The 19,881-nt window shown below is 59.3% G+C and overlaps 1 protein-coding gene across 10 annotated transcripts in view; it reads left to right on the top strand.

The window, feature by feature from the left end:
- Positions 1-19,881, top strand: part of MYT1 (myelin transcription factor 1) — a 74,799-nt gene that overhangs the window by 50,292 nt on the left and 4,626 nt on the right. For 7 of the 10 annotated variants that reach the window (XM_036827317.1, XM_036827324.1, XM_036827325.1 and 4 more), the window contains 9 exons: positions 103-165; positions 278-346; positions 4,679-4,741; positions 5,071-5,154; positions 8,957-9,178; positions 9,772-9,863; positions 10,428-10,531; positions 12,661-12,804; positions 13,132-14,814. In XM_036827317.1, the coding sequence (XP_036683212.1) occupies positions 103-165; positions 278-346; positions 4,679-4,741; positions 5,071-5,154; positions 8,957-9,178; positions 9,772-9,863; positions 10,428-10,531; positions 12,661-12,804; positions 13,132-13,272 (982 nt within the window). In that variant the 3' untranslated portion in view covers positions 13,273-14,814. The remainder of the gene's footprint in view (positions 1-102; positions 166-277; positions 347-4,678; positions 4,742-5,070; positions 5,155-8,956; positions 9,179-9,771; positions 9,864-10,427; positions 10,532-12,660; positions 12,805-13,131; positions 14,815-19,881) is intronic. The other 3 variants (XM_036827319.1, XM_036827321.1, XM_036827320.1) reach the window with 3 other exon arrangements.

Raw genomic sequence — 19,881 nt, 5'->3', positions numbered from 1 at the left:
CTCCTTGGCTCTCGGGCGAGCCGGAGGCAGGGGCCAGCCTGGGGGGCGGGCCTGGCGGGGGTGCCGCGCTCTCTGTTCTGACGCTCTGTTTCCTTTGTCCAGCTGCCCCACCCCCGGCTGTGACGGCAGTGGCCACATCACTGGGAACTATGCTTCCCACCGCAGGTTCGTCCCCACTCGGGTCCGGCCCGGCCTGGGTGCCGCGCGGTGGGTCTCCCTCCTCTGCTCCGCTGCTCCCCTCTTGGCTCACCCCGATGTCCCATCTCTTCTCTTTCAGCCTCTCTGGTTGCCCTCTTGCTGACAAGAGCCTCAGAAACCTCATGGCTGCCCATTCTGCTGACCTCAAGTATGTCTGCCCTCCTGGCCTCCCGTCTCTCGGGTGGTTGCCTTGCTCTGCTCGCTCCTTCCGTGAGGCTCCGGCCGAAAGCAGCCTTCTCCAGGGCTCTGGCCCAGGCCGGCCCCAGCCAGAGGCACGGGGCCACGGGGCCGAGAGGCAGGGCCACGGAGGGGCTGATTCTGCTTGGCTGGGCTGTCGCCACTGCTGCCTGTATCTCCCTGCTCTGAGCGCCGCTGTCTGCCTGCCCCCTTGGGCCCAGGGCCGCTACAGGCTCCCGTGCTCCCCTCTGAGGGCCGAGGGCCGGGAGGGCCAAGCAGGGGTAGGGCCTGCCTCTGGCTCGTGGTGGCCCGGCCCGTTCTCTCCCTCTCCTGAGGACCCCTGACGGGCTGTCTGGGCCTGCTTTCCTCCTGCCGTGGAGATTCGGGAGAGGTCCCGAATTGGCTTTGGCTTGTACGTCTCCCCGTGGCCCAGAGGGCTACAGGCTGTGCAGCTCTTGCTAAGCGAGCTGGAGGCCGGTGATGGCAGAGAAAACTCTGTGCTGCTCCCTCCTCATGCAACCCCTTCCAGCTGCTTCCGTCTTGGCGCCTCGTGCCCTCCCCCCGCGCCTCTCCCCGACGCTCACCCCTTCTTTCTGCTGCGCCCTCTCTCCACCTCTGCTCCTCCTGCCCTGACATCTGGGCAGGGCCGCCCTGTGGCACCAGCCGCGCTGCTTGGTAGCCCTGCTCAAGCGAGAAGCGAGCGCCCAGAGGTTTCCTGGCTCTCAGCGTCCTCTTGGGGCTGGACCTGGGGACTGTGCCTTTGGTTTCATGCCTTCAGCTCAGCTGAGCCCTAAGCCCCATGGCGCTGGCTCTGGGTTTCCAGGCTGAACCGAGGCTGTGGAAGGAGGGCCCCCTCTTGGCCCCTCAGGTCGCCCCCTCTTCAGGGGGTTCCTCCCTGGGCCTCTGTGCTGGGGGGCCTGAATCCAGGCCGGGTTTCCCCGGCTCATCCCGATCTGGGGCCAGAGAGGAACTGGGGCTCTGGTGCCTCTAAGGTGAGGAGCCATGGCTGCCGTAGGCTTCCAGCGACCTGAGCTGACTTGGAAACGGCGCAGGAAGCTCCAGGTCTCTCGGAGTGTCCGGCTCTGCCGGCCTCATTTCTGTGGCTCTGGGGAGCCTGTCTGGTCCCAGCAGCCAGGAGAGACGTGTCGTTGCCTCTTTTACCATGGGGCCTTCCGTTCCCGCAGGCCAGGCTGGGCAGGGTTCGTGACCAGAAGCGTCTTTCTGGGAACTATCGGCTTTGACACCTGCGTGTTCTGAGGCCCAGCCCGTCATGGCAGATTCACACACGTGCTCACTCACCCCGCGTCCAGCTCCAGAAATGCAGTGAGACCCTCAGTCCTGTAGGCTCGAAACACTCTTCCCCATCCTCCTCTTCCCGCTTTCCTTCCTCTCTTCTTTTACCATCTTTCTCACGATCCTTTCTCCTATTATCTTTTCCAATTCGACTTGCTTTTCTAACTGATCAGTTTTCATGGTTTTCCAGTTTGCAGGCCTGCCTGAGTGGTGGTGGAATTCTAGAAGTGACCACACACCCTCAGTAGCCCTTTTCCTGCAGAGCAGTCAGTCAGGGCTCCTGGAAGGAACACGCAGACTTGGTCTGGGTCCAGAAATGTGGCCGACAGGGAGGGTCAGCGCCCTTCTAAGACTGAGAGCCTGTGAAGAACTGCAACCCAAACTTGTCTGGAAGTTAGCAATGGAGAGCTTTCCTTGTGTGCAGACAAATCACTCCCTAACTCCCCCCGACGTGCTTCTCTCCCCAGGGGTCCTTCCGTGGGGCCCACTCCTTGCTTCTCTCAGGCCGCAGGGTGGATGTGGCCTGGTTCCCCCATGCTCCTCTCTCCTTCCCCCGCTCGCTGGGGTTTGGCACCCTGATCAGCCTCGTGGCAGTGTCGGCTGAAGGTGACCTGTCCACGGGGGGCAAAGGCACCTGCGCCATGCCTTGCAAATGAGGCTCTTTTGGGGGCCCCCCCCCATCAACACCTGGTTTGCAGTGACAGTTGCAGGCGGTGTGTTTTCTGTGTTTAATCAACTCCCAAGGGCGTCTGCTCTTCCCATCCACGTGCCCAGTGTGGTCAGGAGCCAGGGGCTCGGCTGCCTTGGGCTGCACAGCCCACCCCACGTGTGGGCGTTCAGAGTGCAGCCACGCGGCCTGCAAGGGCGTGAAGGGGGAGCGCGGCACAGGCCGGGGGACAGCCCCCCGCCACGCCGCCCCGGCCACGGGACAGGGCTGGGGGTGGGGTGACGTCTGGTGTGGGCCAAGCTGCATGGATCCCCCGTCTTGCCCAGACAGCGCACTCAGAACAGAAGGGGCGAGGGTTCCTGAAGCCGGCCCTGGGGTTACCCAGGGCCATAAGAGTAGCCGATGCTACGGCGCCCAGTGCAGACACCTGCTTCTCCAGCCGGGTGACGTCGTCCTCTCTTGGACATGACTCTTGGGGAAAAGCCGTTACATCAGGCCAGCAAGGAGCGCGGGGCTGCCCCCGCCTTCCTGGAGCAGGAGTGCCCCAACGTGCGTGTCCTCGCCGAGTCGCCTCCCCCAGACCTGAGACCCACTCACAGGCACCGCCGGAGGCTGCAGCTCGCAGGGGTGTCACCCACAGACCAGGGCTGTGCTTATGGCCACAGAGGCCTGGGACTGCTGTGCCCCCGCCGTCCTGGCCACTGCCTGCAGCGCCGAGCTTGTGTGTTCCGCAGCTGCGAAGGAGCAGGAAGGAGAAGCTCTGTCCTTCCAGAGGGTGTCACAAGGCCTGGGCCTCAGCGCAGAGAGCCATGCGAGGGACACCCTGGTACCCTCAGTGCGGCCCAGAGGGCCTTTCTGAGCAGCTGGCGCCCCGGGACCGCGGGCCACGCAGAGACGCAGTGTCTGAGCGGGAGGTCCCCGCAGCTGGGGCTCATTTGAAAGGGTGGCGCTTACCTGGACAGAGGTGGTGGGTGGTTTCCTTTGAAACACAAAAGCCTCTTTGCCCCAGATGCGGGGGTTGGAATGCGACCACACGTGACGGGCGGGAGGCGTCCCAGCCTCAGTGGGGCCTGAGTTACCCCAAAGCCCGACAGGAGGGAGAGTGACCCGTTGGCCGTTGCCAGGCCAGGGAGGCGCTGATGTGTGGCACTTGGGGCAGGGGTGAAGAGGGGGCCCCAAGAAAGTCCGAGGGGCCAGGAAGGAGGCTCCTGGGCGTCTCGCCCCTCGTGTCGCCACGCCAGCCTGAGGTGGGCGGGCAGTGTCGCCCGCTGACGTCTGGGAGGAGGATGCAAAGGAAGGGCCTTGGACGCTGCCGGAGCCTGGGCGCAAGGGACCCCTCTGTTGATTGACGGGCCACCCGTGTCCTGCCCGGCTGGCGCTCGGCCCTGTGTCCTTCTGGGTCCACGTTTGTGCTGAGGAATGGCCTTGGCTCCACAGTTCTCTCTCCGTGTGAGGATGAAGCCAGGAATGGCAGATAAGCACCCAGTGAGTGCCGGGCTCTCCAGATGCAAGCACCAAGGTCCTGCCGGGGCCCACAGGACGAAACCACGCCCTCACGAGGGGCACGGCGCAGGCGGCAGATCCACCCCGGAGGAGGCCTCCTGAGGACCCACCTGCAGGATCGGGTGCTCTCCCCACTGACGCCAGCAGGAACGGATTCATTTTTCTCCAGTGGACATTCAGGGAAAAAATAAGAAAACCCAAGCTGGTGTATCAGAGGGGAATTTTTACCTTCTACGTGATATATTCATCAAACCTTTTGGGTGTATACAGCTGGGCTTTTGTGTTTTGTTCCTCCCCTCCCTCCCCTCGGCTGGTGCCAGCCATCCCTCGAAAGCCTGCGTCCGTGTGGACTCGGTGCTCACCCAGTAGGACTCACGCCCCGACGTCGCCACTGCTGGGGGTGGCGCGTCTCGGGTGCTCAGTGCTGTCTGTTCGTGCTCACGACGGTGGCGGCCCTCGGTGAGAACAGGCCGTCTTCCTCCAGCAAGCTCACGGAGGAGGAACCGGTCGTAGATGTGAACTTTGCATCCTGAGCGCTTGTTTAAAGGCCCACATGTGTTCTGGAACCTTCTAGTCCAGCCTAGTCCTCTGCAGGAGGCTGAGTCGGGAGCCCATCATCCCGCAATGGAAACGTGCTCTCCTCTCCGCCCTCCTGGGCCCCCTTGGGGAGAGTGGGTGGCCAAGCTCTGAGGCCCGGAGGTCGTGGCAGCAGGCCGGCCGGGACACACGTGGCCGTGTGTGAGACCTTAGTGGGTGGACTTGTAGGGGCTGAGTACAAAGGCATCTTCTGTGGCCAAGTGACTTCCGCGGCTCTGGTCCCAGCTCCGCTCTCCTCCGCAGGTGCCCCACACCCGGCTGCGACGGCTCCGGCCACATAACGGGGAACTACGCATCGCACCGGAGGTGAGCCTGCCGTGCCCTGGGTGCCAGGCCGGAGCGGGTGGGGGCGGTTTCCTCCTCAGACGAAGTTCCAGGCTCCGAGTAAGACATTAACGTTGCTGCGTCCAGAGACGGTTTTGTCCCTTTCATCGGAACCGCCAGTGTTCCCAGAGCCCGATCAGGGCACCCTCTGACCAGAGCTGGGGGCTCACGGTGCCGCTTCCTGCGTGTGGCCCTGCTGCTGGGACCCGCCGGGGCTGCTGTCACAGAGCTTAAGGGGAGGGGTGAGGTGGGGGGTGTGAGATTTTGCTGTCCTTGGACCACGGTGGCATTGTTTCCTCTTTCAAAACCAGCTTGTCAGGCTGCCCTCGTGCCAAGAAAAGTGGAGCCAAGGCTACACCCACGAAGGATGACAAGGAAGACCCTGAGCTGATGAAGTGAGTCTAGGCCCTGCTGGCCTCTTGGCTGCTGTGCAGACTTGGGGTTTCCCTGTATTTTATAATTTTAAAAGCTCCTTCTAGATTCTGTTTGCATTAACATAGCCCATTAACAATGCCCATTTTTACAGACGTGCTCATACCGTGCACGGGGATGCCCTTGCAGGCGGGAGCCGTGTGCATTGTGTGGGGGGCACATGCGGGCGCTGGCTCCTGTCTGGGCCTCTCAGGTTTGTGGTGTTTGACGGGCCGGGAGAGGCAGAGTGCCCTGCTGCCCGCGCACCTGGGCACCTGGGCATGGACCTCAGGGCCTGGCAACCCCAGGCACTCACGGGCATTGAGGTCTGCACGGCTCCCGGCCTGGTGGGAAAGGTCAGCTGCAAGAGTCAAGGGGGAGAGAGTGGCTGGAAAGACAGCAAGGCTTTGAGTCACACGTGCGCCCACACCTCTGGAGGGAGCTGACGTGCAGTGAGGGAGCCTGGGAGGGTCACCTTGAACTGGGACCTCAACAGACCTGTGGGGAGGAGAGAGGACATCCTGGGCCTTAAGTGATTGGAGTGCCTGAAACCCTCTACTGACCTTCTCACTGGGGGAGCCTGACATGTCATGAACCCTGACCCAGACCCCGACTCGCCTGGTGGGGACTGGTATCGCTGAAAACTGATCCTTCCAGGAGGGACCCCCCCGAGCTCCCGACTTGCAGGTGGGGGCAGGGCTGTGCCACAGGTGCAAACAGGGTGACCCACCACCCAATTTGCCCAGGACTTTCAGAGCTGACACCAGGTAGAGCAGGCAGTGGGTGCCCCCAGGCGGGTGAGGACTGGAAGAGAATGGGTCTGGCTGCCTGGTGGCCCAGGAACTCGGGGGGCTCGGCTGGGGCAGGGCACGCAGTTCCACGGGAAGCAGGTCTGCCCTGGGCCCAGGAACTCGGGGGGCTTAGCTGGGGCAGGGCACGCAGTTCCACGGGAAGCAGGTCTGCCCTGGGCCCAGGAACTCGGGGGGCTTAGCTGGGGCAGGGCACGCAGTTCCACGGGAAGCAGGTCTGCCCTGGGCCCAGGAACTCGGGTGGCTCGGCTGGGGCAGGGCACGCAGTTCCACGGGAAGCAGGTCTGCCCTGGGCCCAGGAACTCGGGGGGCTTAGCTGGGGCAGGGCACGCAGTTCCACGGGAAGCAGGTCTGCCCTGGGCCCAGGAACTCGGGTGGCTCGGCTGGGGCAGGGCACGCAGTTCCACGGGAAGCAGGTCTGCCCTGGGCCCAGGAACTCGGGGGGCTCGGCTGGGGCAGGGCACGCAGTTCCACGGGAAGCAGGTCTGCCCTGGGCCCAGGAACTCGGGGGGCTTAGCTGGGGCAGGGCACACAGTTCCACGGGAAGCAGGTCTGCCCTGGGCCCAGGAACTCGGGGGGCTCGGCTGGGGCAGGGCACGCAGTTCCACGGGAAGCAGGTCTGCCCTGGGCCCAGGAACTCGGGGGTCTCGGCTGGGGCAGGGCACGCAGTTCCACGGGAAGCAGGTCTGCCCTGACTGTGTTCCCAGTGGACCAGGAACAGCTGGACACTCACCTCTGTAGAGGGGATCAAGCTGGCCCGAGGTTCCGTTGCTCCTCCTGGGAGCTCACCCCAGCTGCGCCCAAACATCTGCTTGGCCACAGAGGAGGGGCCTAATTGACCAGCATTATGCCCTTCAAAGGGGACAGCCCCACCGGCTGTTTGCTGTAATAAGGCAGTGGCTTGTTTATTTAATTTATACAGTAAAACTGTAATGAATGCTAAATCAAAAATGCAAAATACATGGTTGTTGGTATTGTGAACGCTGCCTACTAAATGAGAGGGTGGACAAAGAATATTTTTTCTTCTGAGAACCTAGGAATTTGCCTGTGATCATACAGACGCGTTGCTGTGATGGGCTTAGCCAGGATCCTGCTGGTAGGGATGAGCAGTGAATTGTGCTGCACTTGCAAATGATTAAAGTCAAGATCAGCGTTTTTCAAGTTAACGGGGAAGAATGGTTTTCCTCTTCCTGATGTGCTGTCAACTTTGCTTTAAAAACAAACAACAAGATTTTGCAGCCAAGTGGAGAATGTGACTTGTAGAAACAGTTCAGCATTTACAGGATGGATGAAGTTTCTAATGGCTCCGTGGCAAGGAGAGGGGGCCGCCCACTTAGCACCTCCGTTTTATAGGGTCTCCTCCCTAGCCATAGACTAACCGTATTTATAACTGACGAGCATCTTAGACAAAGGCAGGTGGCCGCAGAAACCTCCATCGGTGCGCCAGGCCCTGCTGCGTGGCGTGACTTGGTCGGCAGGCACTGGTGCGGCTGCGGAGGGACCCGTAGAGGAAGAGCTCCGTCTTAGGCGTCTCGTGTCTGCAGCGTTTGAGTCGGTCGGCACGTTGCAGTAAATCCCTTTGGCCACGACTGAATGACTGACCTAGACAGTCTGTGGAGGTGGCGGGTGGGATGTCTTGGGAGACTGGGATTGACACATACGTGTTAATACGTGTAAAATTGATAACTAACGAGAACCTGCTCTATAGCACAGGGAACTCCACTTCGCTCGCCGTACAGTAGAAACTAACACAACATTGTAAAACAGCTGTACCCCAATAAAAAAAAAAAGAAGGAAAGTCTGTGGAGGTTCCAGCGTGGCGGGTCGGGAGCTGCATATCCATTGCCCGTGGAGAGGCCTCGGCTGCCCCCGGCTGCCCTGGCACCTGACCAAAGAGATGTGCCTCTGACCGGGGGGCCCCTGGGTGTGCCACACGTCTTAACGTGAGGTCACCTGACAGCTCTGAAGATTTGGGCCTGGGGTGTGGAGGGAAAGACCAGCAGTGTTATTGTTGACATATCTGAAGCACTCACCATAAAGGCAATTCCGGGAAACGCCAGCAGTCCCTCCTGAGGAGAAGGCAAGGGTTTTGCAAAGAGAGGGGGGATAAAGCGCTTAGATTCAACTGTGTGTGGTGACTTGAAGAGCTGCCTCTCACTTGGCCTTTTGATCTTGTAACGTCAGGTACCTCACAGGTACCTCAGAGGGCCGGGCCCAGTGGTCCCCCTGGGACCCCACAGTTGGGAGTGGACATAGAAGGGGACCTCCCCAAGTCCCCTGCAGGGGCCCCTGGCCGTGACTCCGCTCTGGATCGGCGGCGGAGGTGACCTTGGGCCGGCTCGGTGGACAGCCCACATTAGGGCCCACGTGGCTGGGATGAGTAAGAAAGGAGAGCCGAGACAGGGGACGTGTGAGGACGGGCCCGGCTGAGGAGGCCGCCGGTGAGATGAGTCCGAGTGTGCGGGCCACGAGGCAGCACGCTGTCCCCCAGCCCTGCCACCTGCCAGGGGCTTCCTGCCTCTGACGTGTCTGCACCCCAGCGAGCTCTCTGTGAACTGGGTCCTCTGTGCTTGCTGGGTCTGTGGCACGTAGAAAGCGGTGACAAACGGCTAGTGCTCAGGGCAGGCTCCCAGCAAGTGGCCTCTGGGGTGATACAGAAATGATGCTGGCCACAAGGTCCAGCTGTGGACCCGGAGGCCACCAAGAGCCAGCCCCAGGCCCCAGGGGTCACTGCTGCTGAGGGACGGGGCGAGAAGGTGGCTACTGACCCCCCCGCTGTGCAGGGGATGCGAGGCCAAGGCTGGAGGGGGAACACGAGCCCTACGCTGGGGACGCCCAGGTCCTTCTGTGCTTTCTGTCCTTCTCTTGCTCCAAGGCCTGGAGTCCATCCAGGACACCCCGGCGTGTCTTAGGGTCTGGCCTGGGGGGTCTCTGGGCTCCGGCACCTGGGGCTCACCTCTGACCTCTTTGTGCCCAGGTGCCCAGTTCCAGGCTGCGTGGGGCTTGGTCACATCAGCGGCAAATACGCCTCTCACAGAAGTGCGTCGGGCTGCCCTCTGGCCGCCCGAAGGCAGAAAGAGGGTTCCCTCAACGGCTCATCCGCCTCCTGGAAGCCCCTGAAGAACGAGGGGCCCACCTGCCCCACCCCAGGCTGCGACGGCTCCGGCCACGCCAACGGGAGCTTCCTCACCCACAGGAGGTGACTGTCCCAGCCTCCCTGCCCCTCCGTCACCCAGGAGGGCCCCAGCTGCGGGGCTGTGGGCGAGGATCCCGGGGAGGGCCAGGCCAGGGCTCAGGTGTACATGGTAGTTTCTCGAGGAAAAAGACAGACCCAAACTGGTAGCCCATTCATTCCACAAGCCATTACTGGAAGTCCATCAAATATCAGTCTCTGGAGATAGGTGGTCTCTGGAGAACGAGAGGACAGCCAGCCCTCCCTGCAAACCAGCACATAAGTTAAATACCTAGTTTGGTGAAGGGTGGTACACACTGGGGGGAGATAGCAGCAGGGAGGGGGTAGGAAGTCCTTTCTGAAAAGGTGGTGTGGTGCTTGCCCCGAGCCGCCCGAGGGACAAGACTTCAGGGCAGTGGCTTGAGCTGGGAATGGCCTGGGTTGCTGAGGACTGAGGGAGCCTGGAGGCTGGAGTCGGGAGCGAGGGGCGCCGGGGATGCGTGACGACACTCCAACCAGGATCCCACCAGGCCGCCAGCTCTCACTGTGACATGTGACCTCAGACTGGCCCATGGTGCGTGAGCTTGGACTGGCTTTTCATGTGTGACCTTTGCTTCCAGCTTGTCTGGCTGTCCCAGAGCGACCTTTGCTGGAAAGAAGGGAAAAGTCTCAGGGGATGAGCTTCTCGGCACGAAATTCAAGACGAGTGATGGTAAGGCTGCCCTCCTGCAACCCCTGCATGTGGCCTTTGCAGCCAGAGTGGGCGGGTGGCACTGGCGAGAAGTGGGTCGGGAAGCAAAGCCGCCCTGGAGCGAGTCGCGGTGGGGACCGAGCTCTTGAGCTGAGCCGCTGGTCCTCCTGACCTCGGCTCAGAGCCTCTGGCTGCCCTGTGCCCTCGCATGGCCATTACGGCTCTAACCTGGGGGTTGGTGAGCCCTGCTGGCAGCGATGGAAGCCATAGTGTGGACCTGCGAACTCACTCAGGCTCAATGAAGAGGGAAGCTGAGGAAATCAGCACCATCTGGAAAAACTTCCATTTTTACCTCAGCAATTAACACTTGCCCAAGAGGCGTCTATTTCCCCACAAAGACCCAGGGCCAGGAGGCAAACAGCTGACACACGTCTACTAGTCCTGAAGGCCACCTTTCCCAGCCTGAGATGTGGGCCATGAGCCAGGGCTTCTGCTCGGGAAGGGGGTCCCTGGGTCCATCTAGAAATCAGGCCTTGGCTGACCCCCACTTGCGGGAGCCGCGACTGAGGTTTCTCTCCGGGGCAGTGCTGGACAACGACGAGGAGATCAAGCAGCTGAACCAGGAGATTCGCGACCTGAACGAGTCCAACTCCGAGATGGAGGCCGCCATGGTGCAGCTGCAGTCCCAGGTGGGTGGTGCTGCCTACCTGCCCCGCCCCGCCCTCCCACCCCGAGGATGTCCGTCCCATCCTGGGCCTCCTCTTCTGGGCAGTGTGAGGGGAGCCCAGCCCCTCGTCACGGTTCTGCTCCGCGCGTGCTCCGCTCAGCAGCGTCAGGAGTCCTGAGGTGCCGGCGGCTGTCGGTCCCGTTGGTTCGTAGGAGCAGAGCCACAGTGTGGGTCCTCAGAGCCCTGCTGGAGCTGGGTTCCAGCCCAGCACTGCCACAGCCCGGCTCAGTGACCTTGTGAACCTCTTGTCTGATCCGTACCCTGATGTCCTCCCAGGTAGTGTGGAGATAATAAGAGAATCTACTGCATTCATTTGTTGTAAGGTGAATGCACTTCTATGAGAAAAGCGATTAGCACAGTGTCTGACCCAGAATGAACTGCTGTGCTGAGGGGCAGGGCTACACCTCACTTTAGGTGTCTGCACCCTCTCTCTCCGATTTCCCCAAAATGAACATTTGCAACCAGCAGAAAAAGAACAAAAACCCACAAAGAACGGTGATGGTCTATTTTGAAAAGAAGACCATGCCCTTCCCTTGGCTGCTGAGTGGGGGCCGGAGCAGAGCTAGGGGCACAGAAGGGGAGGCCGCACACAGCCATGTCCCCAAGGACGAGGAGGTGACCTGGCCCTGCGGAACTGGAGGGCAGAGGGGATGGGTGGGAAGTGTGAGATGTTGGAGTGCACGTGACCTGTGCCGCCCCTCCTTCCCCTGGCAGACGGGCTTTTACGCTGACCTCCTGTTACCCAGAAGCTGGTGTAAAAATAGCATCAGCTCATGAGGATCAGGAGGGATTTTTGTCCTGCTGTGCAGCATCTTCTCCACGTTCACAGGCAGTGGAAGCAGAGAAGGGGTGCAGGGGCTGTCTCTGGGGACCGAGACACCCCACTGGGTGGCTGTCCCCCCCATACCTCCCTGCTCCTTTCCTTCTCAAAGTCCAAGGGATCTCCCAGTGTCAACACCCTTGGGAAGCACCTCTGATTTCTCTTTATTTGCCAATGCCCACCTATTTATAGACAGATTATTCACTATCGTCCTTTTGGCAGGACTTGGAGTCCCCTTTCCCGTCCAGGGAGTTTTGCGTTGTGTGCTCCGCAGGAGGGCTCAGGCAGAGGAGGCAGGCTCCAGAGCTCTACTCAAAACTTTTAAAGCCAAAGGCTTGCCACTAGGTGGTGAGAGAGTGACGCTCTTCCGCCGCAGGTCACAGAACCACAGCCTCCTAAGAGGCGGCCCACCGTCCTGCACCTGAGCGATGGCTGGGTGTGTCATACACGCTGCGCGAGCTTGCCTCTGCCCTGAGGCTCCTTTCAGATGCAGTGAGGCCGGGGGCTGCCCTCCCAGGCGTGCCTCCTCTGGGCCCGGCCCCGGGGTGGGCTTCTCGGCCCCCTTCCCCACAGGGTGGTGACCCTCTGCGCAGGGTTCTGCTCACCCTGAGACTCACGTGGTGCCTGTGGCACCTAGAGCAGGCGAGACTGCCCGTGGCCATCAGCCCTGTCATCACCGTCCTCTGCTGTTCCACGTGCAACCCTTAGAGCCCCCGGGGAGAACTTCCAGCCTCCCTCCTGGTGCCCTGCTGGGTCCAGAGGAGGAGAAGTGTTTGTGCCAGAAATCCCAGGATGCTCTCTGGTGTGCTGGAGGGATCATCGGCTGGTTCCACTCAGCCGTGAGTTGCGGAGAGCTGTAGCGGCCTGCTTTGCTTGCCTTCACAGCTTTAATAAGGCCCTTGGCTGGTCTTTCTGGTGGGGGAAACCCAAAGGCAGGCGGACCTCCCGCAAGGTGTGTACAGTGTCCCTACCAGAGAGGAAGAACAGGAAGCTAGTAGCAGGCTGGGACTGGAGCCCAGGTGCCTCAGTCTGTGCTCCTCTCCAGCCCGTAGGACAGATGGGGCACGTAAAGCCGCGGCACCCCCGCCCTGGCTCAGTCACTGCATCCCCTCCTCCGCCCAGGGACCGGGGTGCTGCCAGCCCTCACTTGTGGCAGGGCCCCTGCCTCTTCGCCCTCTCGCGGAGGGACGTGCGGCGTGGCCCGGCGGGCCTGCCCCGCGTGCTCCCCGGGGGATGCGTCAGAAGGCAGCCCCCGTCTCTGTCTGGCGCAGATCTCGTCCATGGAGAAGAGCCTGAAGAACATCGAGCAGGAGAACAAGCTCATAGAGGAGCAGAACGAGGCCCTGTTTCTGGAGCTGTCCGGCCTGAGCCAAGCCCTCATCCAAAGTCTTGCCAACATCCGCCTTCCGCACATGGTAAGTAGCGGCCGCCACAGCTGAGCTGGCAGCCACGTCCTGGGGCTCTTGGGAGGGCGGGCACCCCTCTGCCTCTGGGGTCTTGCTGGAAGGGCCCCGACCTGGGGATTCTGCCTGGGCAGACAGCTGGCCACGGTGGCTGTAGCATCCTGAGCAGCCTGTGCCGTGGTTGTCTCAGCCCGAGTGCTGCCCGTGGTGGGTCCGTGGGCTTGTCTCTGGTGGCGTGGGCATGTGGGTCTGAGACTTCCCCCATCGATTTCCCTGGCTTCTGGAAACCCTGGGGCCCCCTGCACGGATGGGCCTCGCTAAACTGGTTCTGTTCTCTAGGAGCCAATATGCGAACAGAATTTTGATGCCTATGTAAGCACGCTCACCGACATGTACTCCAACCAGGAGTGCTACCAGGACCCCGAGAACAAGGACCTACTCGAGAGCATCAAGCAGGCCGTGAGGGGCATCCAGGTGTAGTCCTCCTCATCCGAGGGGCCATCGTGCTGAGCCGGGGCACCTGGGGTACCCCGACCTGCCTCCATCTTTTACCTCCCTTGCCCTGCCCTCCCAGTGGAGATTCCCAACTCACAGTGACTTCTAGTTGGCAGCCCAGGGCGGCCTCGGGGGGTTTACCCAGAGGGGTGCCTGGAAATGCGTGTCTCCCTCGATGCGATGCGCTCGCCGGGCCAGAGGCCTTGACCTCTCCACACGAGTGCGGGGCGTGAAGTGTTACAGAGTGATTTATTTTTGCTTCTGAAAGCTCGACGTCTCCAGGGGAAACTCAAGGACAAGGTTCTCAGGGAAGTTTCGGAGCTGCAACCTCAGTACTCCTTTGTCTGTCAAGGCCGAGAGGGCAGCCCGGCCGGGCGGTGGTGCGTGTGACGAGTCGGCCTGGAGTGGCCAGTGCGCCTGCGCGGTGAGGCCGCGTGGCGAGTGTGTCTCCTGTTGTCCTTTAATTCAGTTTGTATGTTAAGGGTGGACGAGAGCAGCGTTCCAGAGGGTAGGTTAGGAGTAAGCCTCGAGGAAGCTGGCCTGGGACCCCCTGAAAGACGGCGCCAGCTCCACGTGGAAGCACCCCCGGCTGGGCCTGCAGACCCTGCGCTCAGGGTTTGGCTCCCTCCAGGCTGCGGCCTTTAGACCCACGGGGCCTCTGGCTCTCTGTGTGCCCACATGGCCCGTGACCCGCCCATCACCCGGGTCATGGCTGAGCTTTACCGAGGTGGGGACAGCGTCAGCGAGGTCAGGGGGTAAATTCCTCACTAGAGACCACCAAGGTGTCACTTCTTTTTAGATCCATTCGAGATTCGAAAGAAGGTAAATCTTGATTTACTGTGTTAAAAACACAATGTTCCTAACATGTAAATAGAGTCCAAATCAAGTGTGACTGCGATTCCAAGTTAGTATTTAAAAGTAGAGAAATTGCACTTCCTGGAAGAAATAAGAAAGTAGTTAGTTTAATTATTCTGTAAATTATTTAATTTTGTCAGAATGTAAGTATTTATATTCACAACCTCTTATGTTAACGTTTGCTATTTATTTAACATTTTTATTTATTAATTTTATACTCTTTTACCTAGACCCCACACCAGGACACACGAGAGGGAAATAAATGAAATCAAAGCAAAATTAACAATTTCACTATGAGATAGGCCACACACAAAAAATCTTGCTGTAACTCCTAGTTATGATTTTAATGCAACTGAGTTATTTTTTATATATTTTGTTATTTATTCTTTCAATAATGGAATTTTAAAAAAGTATTTTGTAACAGGCATTTTGATAATTTGGGGATATTTCCCCCTCGGTCCAATGGAAAGAACGACTTTTTGGTTTTCTTCATCCCTTTTGGCTCCTTTTGTTGCAGGCGCGGACGACAGCAGATGGAATTCTGTGTTTATCGTTTATTTCAGTGTAGTGCAGACGTGTGTGCTCTGGCGTGTTTCTTGTGCCGCGTCTGTGTGCCGGTTCTTGATGGTTGAGTCCTGTCGCTGCGAGGGGTGCTGCCCGCTCTAGGCTCCCGTCCCTCTGACAGCTCTGATACTGTGATTCTCCTTCCTCAGGAAACGTTGAACCCACAGCACAGCTCTTCTCAGTGTGTCTGCAGGGTGATTTCCTAATAAAAGTCCACTCTGACTGTGAGTGGGAGCTGTGTCTGGTGAGGGTGCCGTCTCTGTCCCGAGAGCTCTGGGGTCACCTTCCTGGGGAGTGGGTGGTGGGTGGGCTGTCCCATCTCAGGCCTCTCCTTGATGCTGCACGTGGAACCCACATCTCCTTTGTGGAACCGCCCCCCCCCCCCACCAAGGTTTGAGTCACAGACCCGCATGTGTAAATCAGAGTTTTCTCTTAGGGTCAGAGGAAGTCTTCCTGCTGGGGTTGCTAGACTCGGGGTGTGAAATGGGAGCTGCCCCAGGCCACCTCTCCTGGCTGCAGGAGGGAGCCATCTCTGCAGAGGAGGGAGTTTGGACATTTAGGAGGGAGGCAGAGCTGGGAGGGGGAGAGAGAAAGGTGGAGGTGGGAGGGGGAGGCAGACAGAGCTCCTGGATTCAGCCATACCTGAAGGCGGCGATGGCTGTAGTGGCTCCTCACTGTTTTACCCTTTTGTGTCAGGTGGGGCTCTCCCAGGTAAGACTTAGGTTTGGGGCTTCTGGTCACATTCAACCTGAACTGTCAACACACTTTGACCTCACTGGGAATCTGGCCCTTGAGGGCAAACTGGAGCTCCCACCTGACTTGAGAACAAAGGGAGATTCTTAGGAATTCTGGGCCTCACTTCCAAGACCTGTCCCAGCTGGACAGTTGAGGGTCTGGAGGGCTCCAGCTGCTGGCTGTGGGGACCAGAGCATGTGGCAGTGCATGGAACCTGTGCAGCCTTGAGGAGGGGCTCCCCGGGGGGCACAGGGGACCAGTGGTCCGGGTTGGTACTCATCTGTGTCAGCACGCAGATGCTGGGGTGACAGCATTCTGGAGGCATGAGAGTTGGCAGGAGATGAGCAGAGGCCAGGACTGCAGAAGAACGGGTGAAGGGCCACGTCCGTCCCACGTGTGACATCCTGCTCCCACCCTCTCCCAGGGCTTCGCCCGCTCCCTGCCGAGGGTTTAGCGGGCCTCTTGGCCTCCTGACTCTGAAACATTGCGCTTCGGGGGACCCAACTTACCGCCCCCCCCACCTGGCACCAGTTCAGCCAGAACCTCTCCCCAGCGCCACACGGCACGGCCTCAGCACAGATTTCCAAGGCCTCCAGCAACGTGAGAAGAACTGGTGCCCGTGGAGATGACGGTTGGGTGCCGGCGCACTTGCCACACTGGTCTCTAGCTGGCTTCGTCGCGGTAAGCTCTGCCTGTGGGCCCTGCAGAACCTGGTTGGTCCAAAGAACCACAAAGACAACATGGCTGGGAAGAGGGCCCCAGAGGTCAGCCTCAAGAGCAGGTGAGTGTGCAGATGTGGGGGGACAGAGGGGCTGTGGAGGGTGGGGACAGGGGCAGGCTGGAGGCTCCCTCCATGAGCCGCATCTCAGTGAAGTCCTCTGTGCATAGTCGGGGGACAGGTGGGCCATAGCGAAAGGAGAGCCTGGGGAGAGGTCAGTTCCAAGCCAGCCCTGGACTGGCCCTGGGCCTGGGCTCCAGCAGAGATGGACTCAGCCTTGCCCTCAGGGCTGCTCAGGCCCATGGCTGGCCGGGTGGGCCGAGGGCGTGCCCCTGGAGTGTGGGATCTCGGAAGACCTCTCAGAGAGGCCGTGTGCGGGATGTGGCAGGTGGATTGGAGGAGAGGGGGCACCGTGGGCACGGATGCTGGCGTATAGGACCCTGACGTTGAAGAACCACAGCACTGAGGCGGCTGCTTTGCTCCTATAAGACCTGTAGGTTTTCCAAACTGTTCTCCGGCTCCAGGATTCTGGGAGGTACTAGGCAGCCTGGCCTCGGGGTTCTGGGTCCTCAGTATCTCTCGGCTTCCATCCACGATGATATCCTGCGCTTCTGAGGCTTTGTCCACTGTGGGGTCAGCAGACCTGGGCTTGAATGGGGCTGTGCATTTACCTGCTGGTGTTGCTGTGGGCAGAGGGACCACGGCAGCCCCTCTGGCTTCAAGCAGATGCAGCATCACCGTGATGCTAGAAGGTTGCATGGTCCCACAGTCTGCTGATGACATTAGCTGTTCACCCCCCAAAAGCCGCTCCCACCTCCTGCTTGGAGGGTCTGCCCCAGCCACCAGCCTCCTGGGGTCCAGGGTTGGGGGAGGGTCTCGGTGTCATTGGCATATGCTCTCTTAGGATTTATTTTTGGTGTGGGGACCTCATCCACAGCCAGGCCTCCTCTCCCAGCCTGCAGACCCTTCTTTTACCCCCTGCAGAGAATAAAACTCAACGCTTTATCCCCAGGGAGGGGAGCGTTCCCCAGCTCTCAGAGACACTTGCCACCAGCCATCTTTGTTACGGGCCCTTCCTTCCTTCTCCAGCATCACCTGAATCTGCCAGTTACCCGGGTTCTGAGGTGTGGACGGCCTTGGTTCTGAGCTTCCCACACTCTGGCCGTAATTCAGGTTTGGGGTCTGCTAAGTCATGCACTGCATATCTGTGTCTTTTCTGCCTTCTAAATCACATTGTTGTCTCCTCTTCCATCTTCCCATTCCTGCCAGTTTATACCTTTTTTTTTTAAAAAACATCTTTATTGGAATATAATTGCTTTACAATGGTGTGTTAGTTGCTGCTGTATAACAAAGTGACTCAGCTATACATATACATATATCCCCATATCTCCTCCCTCTTGAGTCTCCCTCCCACCCTCCCTATCCCACCCCTCTAGGTGGTCACAAAGCACCGAGCTGATCTCCCTGTGCTATGAGGCTGCTTCCCACTAGCTATCTATTTTACATTTGGTAGTGTATATATATCCATGCCACTCTCTCACTTCGTCCAAGCTTACCCTTCCCCCTCCCTGTGTCCTCAAGTTCCTTCTCTACGTCTGCGTCTTTATTCCTGTCCTGCCCCTAGGTTCTTCAGAACCATATATATTTTTTGATTCCATATATATGTGTTAGCATGCGGTATTTGTTTTTCTCTTTCTGACTTACTTCACTCTGTATGACAGTCTCCGGGTCCATCCACCTCACTACAAATAACTCAATTTCGTTTCTTTCTATGGCTGAGTAATAGTCCGTTGTATATATGTGCCACATCTTCTTTATCCATTCATCTGTCGATGGACACTTAGGTTGCTTCCATGTCCTGGCTATTGTAAATAGAGCTGCCATGAACATCGTGGTACATGACTCTTTTTGAATTATGGTTTTCTCAGGGTATATGCCCAGTAGTGGGATTGCTGGGTCGTATGGTAGTTCTATTTTTAGTTTTTTAAGGAACCTCCATACTGTTCTCCATAGTGGCTGTATCAATTTACATTCCCACCAACAGGGCAAGAGGGTTCCCTCTTCTCCACACCCTCCCCAGCATTTATTGTTTGTAGATTTTCCGATGACGCCCGTTCTGACTGGTGTGAGGTGACACCTCATTGTGGTTTTGATTTGCGTTTCTCTAATGATTAATGATGTTGAGCATCCTCTCACCTGTTTGTTGCCTGCCAGTTTATACCTTAAAAACTGTCACTTTAGCCAGGTTTTGAGAGGGTGCCGGTGTAGATAGGCGTGTCTACCTGCCCTCCTTACCTGGACCCACAGGTAACGCCCCAAGTGGGTGAGCATCGGGCTGTGTGTGGAGGCTGTGTTGGCGCCACCCCGTGTTTGCAGGAGAGACTTTCCCCTGAGCCACTGCACCCCCGAGGCTCATGGCTCCGTAGAGGCTGTTACAGCTGTGGATGTGGAGTGTTTCCTAACACTGGGCGATACGGGTCCAGACCTTGCCGTACGGGTCTGCAGGGGTTATAGGCGCTGCCTTCCTCTTTGCTCCTCCTTGAAATAGGAGGTGGCTTCTCCGAGAGAATCCCAGCCCCCACCTCAGCCAAGTGCCCGTCAGGTTAAAACACACAGGGGTGCCAGGGGATCCACGATTGTGGGCACACCACCAGTGCTGGCAGCTGACCCTAGGGACAGGCCCCTGCGGTCCCTTCTGCCCCCCAGACCCCGCCCCTGCCAGCCTTGCCCCTCTCCCTGTCCCCTCTGGTCTAGGCTGTGTGGGCCACTGAAGCCTGGCCGCTACCCTCCCAGCGCCTTTTATGACTCCCTCCATCCCTCCCCCTCTGTGCCCTCCTCCAACCTGTCCCCCTTGCGCCCCGCAGAAGCTGCCCTGGGTCTCCTCCTGGCCTCTCCCCTCCCTTTCTCACCATCCCTACAAGAGTGTGCCACGTGCAGGGAATGCCCACACTGTTCCCCAGGCCTGCCTTTCCCAGTTCTAGCACCTTCTGGGTCTCCACTTGGATGTCCCACCTGCCACAGGAAGGCTGAGCAGGGCGCCCCCTAGCTCAGGCCAGAGTGGGGAGAGGGGTGGCTCCACGGGGCAGGAGGTGGGCCCAGGGCCCAGGCTGTGAATTAGGAAGATCCAGTTGTGCCCCTGGACACCTGGGCTAGGAGCAACCCACAGGTGGGAGCCACGCCTGGCAGGAGCCCCAGGAGCTAAGAAGTCCCCAGACCTGCTTGGACTGTCAAGGGAGAGACCCTGAGCCTAACCCTTCCTGACAGGTGAGCCCCACGGTGAGCTCCAGAGGAGTTCTGGTCCCTCCTTCCAGGGCGCTAAGCTCCTGAGAGAAAAGCAATCAGTGCTCCTGATTTATAAATAACTTTGATTTAAAACGGGAAGGAGTGGCTACAAAGAGAAAGTGTTTGTCTCCCTTCACCTCGGGCTGATTACAGACTGGGTCTTTTTTTTTTCCAGAATGAGGAGAAGGCTCTTTGCAGATCAGCTTGTCTGTAGTGTGGCCCCAGGTACCTGACGCCCCAGTGCAGTGTGGGAGGAGCCAGGAGGACGCTGGCCTCTGTGTCTTGGACAAAGCGGGTGACGTAGCCGCAGGGGGCCCCACCTGGACATAAGGGGTCTGGGGCCACCGGGCCCAGGAGATTCCCTCCTCAGCTTTATTTCCAGGCTCACAGAGTCCATGCCCTCTGACGGGAGGAGGACGGACCAGCCACGTGTTCTGATC

The sequence above is a fragment of the Balaenoptera musculus genome, chromosome 15 (assembly GCF_009873245.2).
Source record: "Balaenoptera musculus isolate JJ_BM4_2016_0621 chromosome 15, mBalMus1.pri.v3, whole genome shotgun sequence".
Lineage (NCBI taxonomy): Eukaryota > Metazoa > Chordata > Mammalia > Artiodactyla > Balaenopteridae > Balaenoptera > Balaenoptera musculus.
The sequence above is the reverse complement of the archived record's forward strand: the minus strand, read 5'-3'. Positions and strand labels throughout refer to the sequence as shown.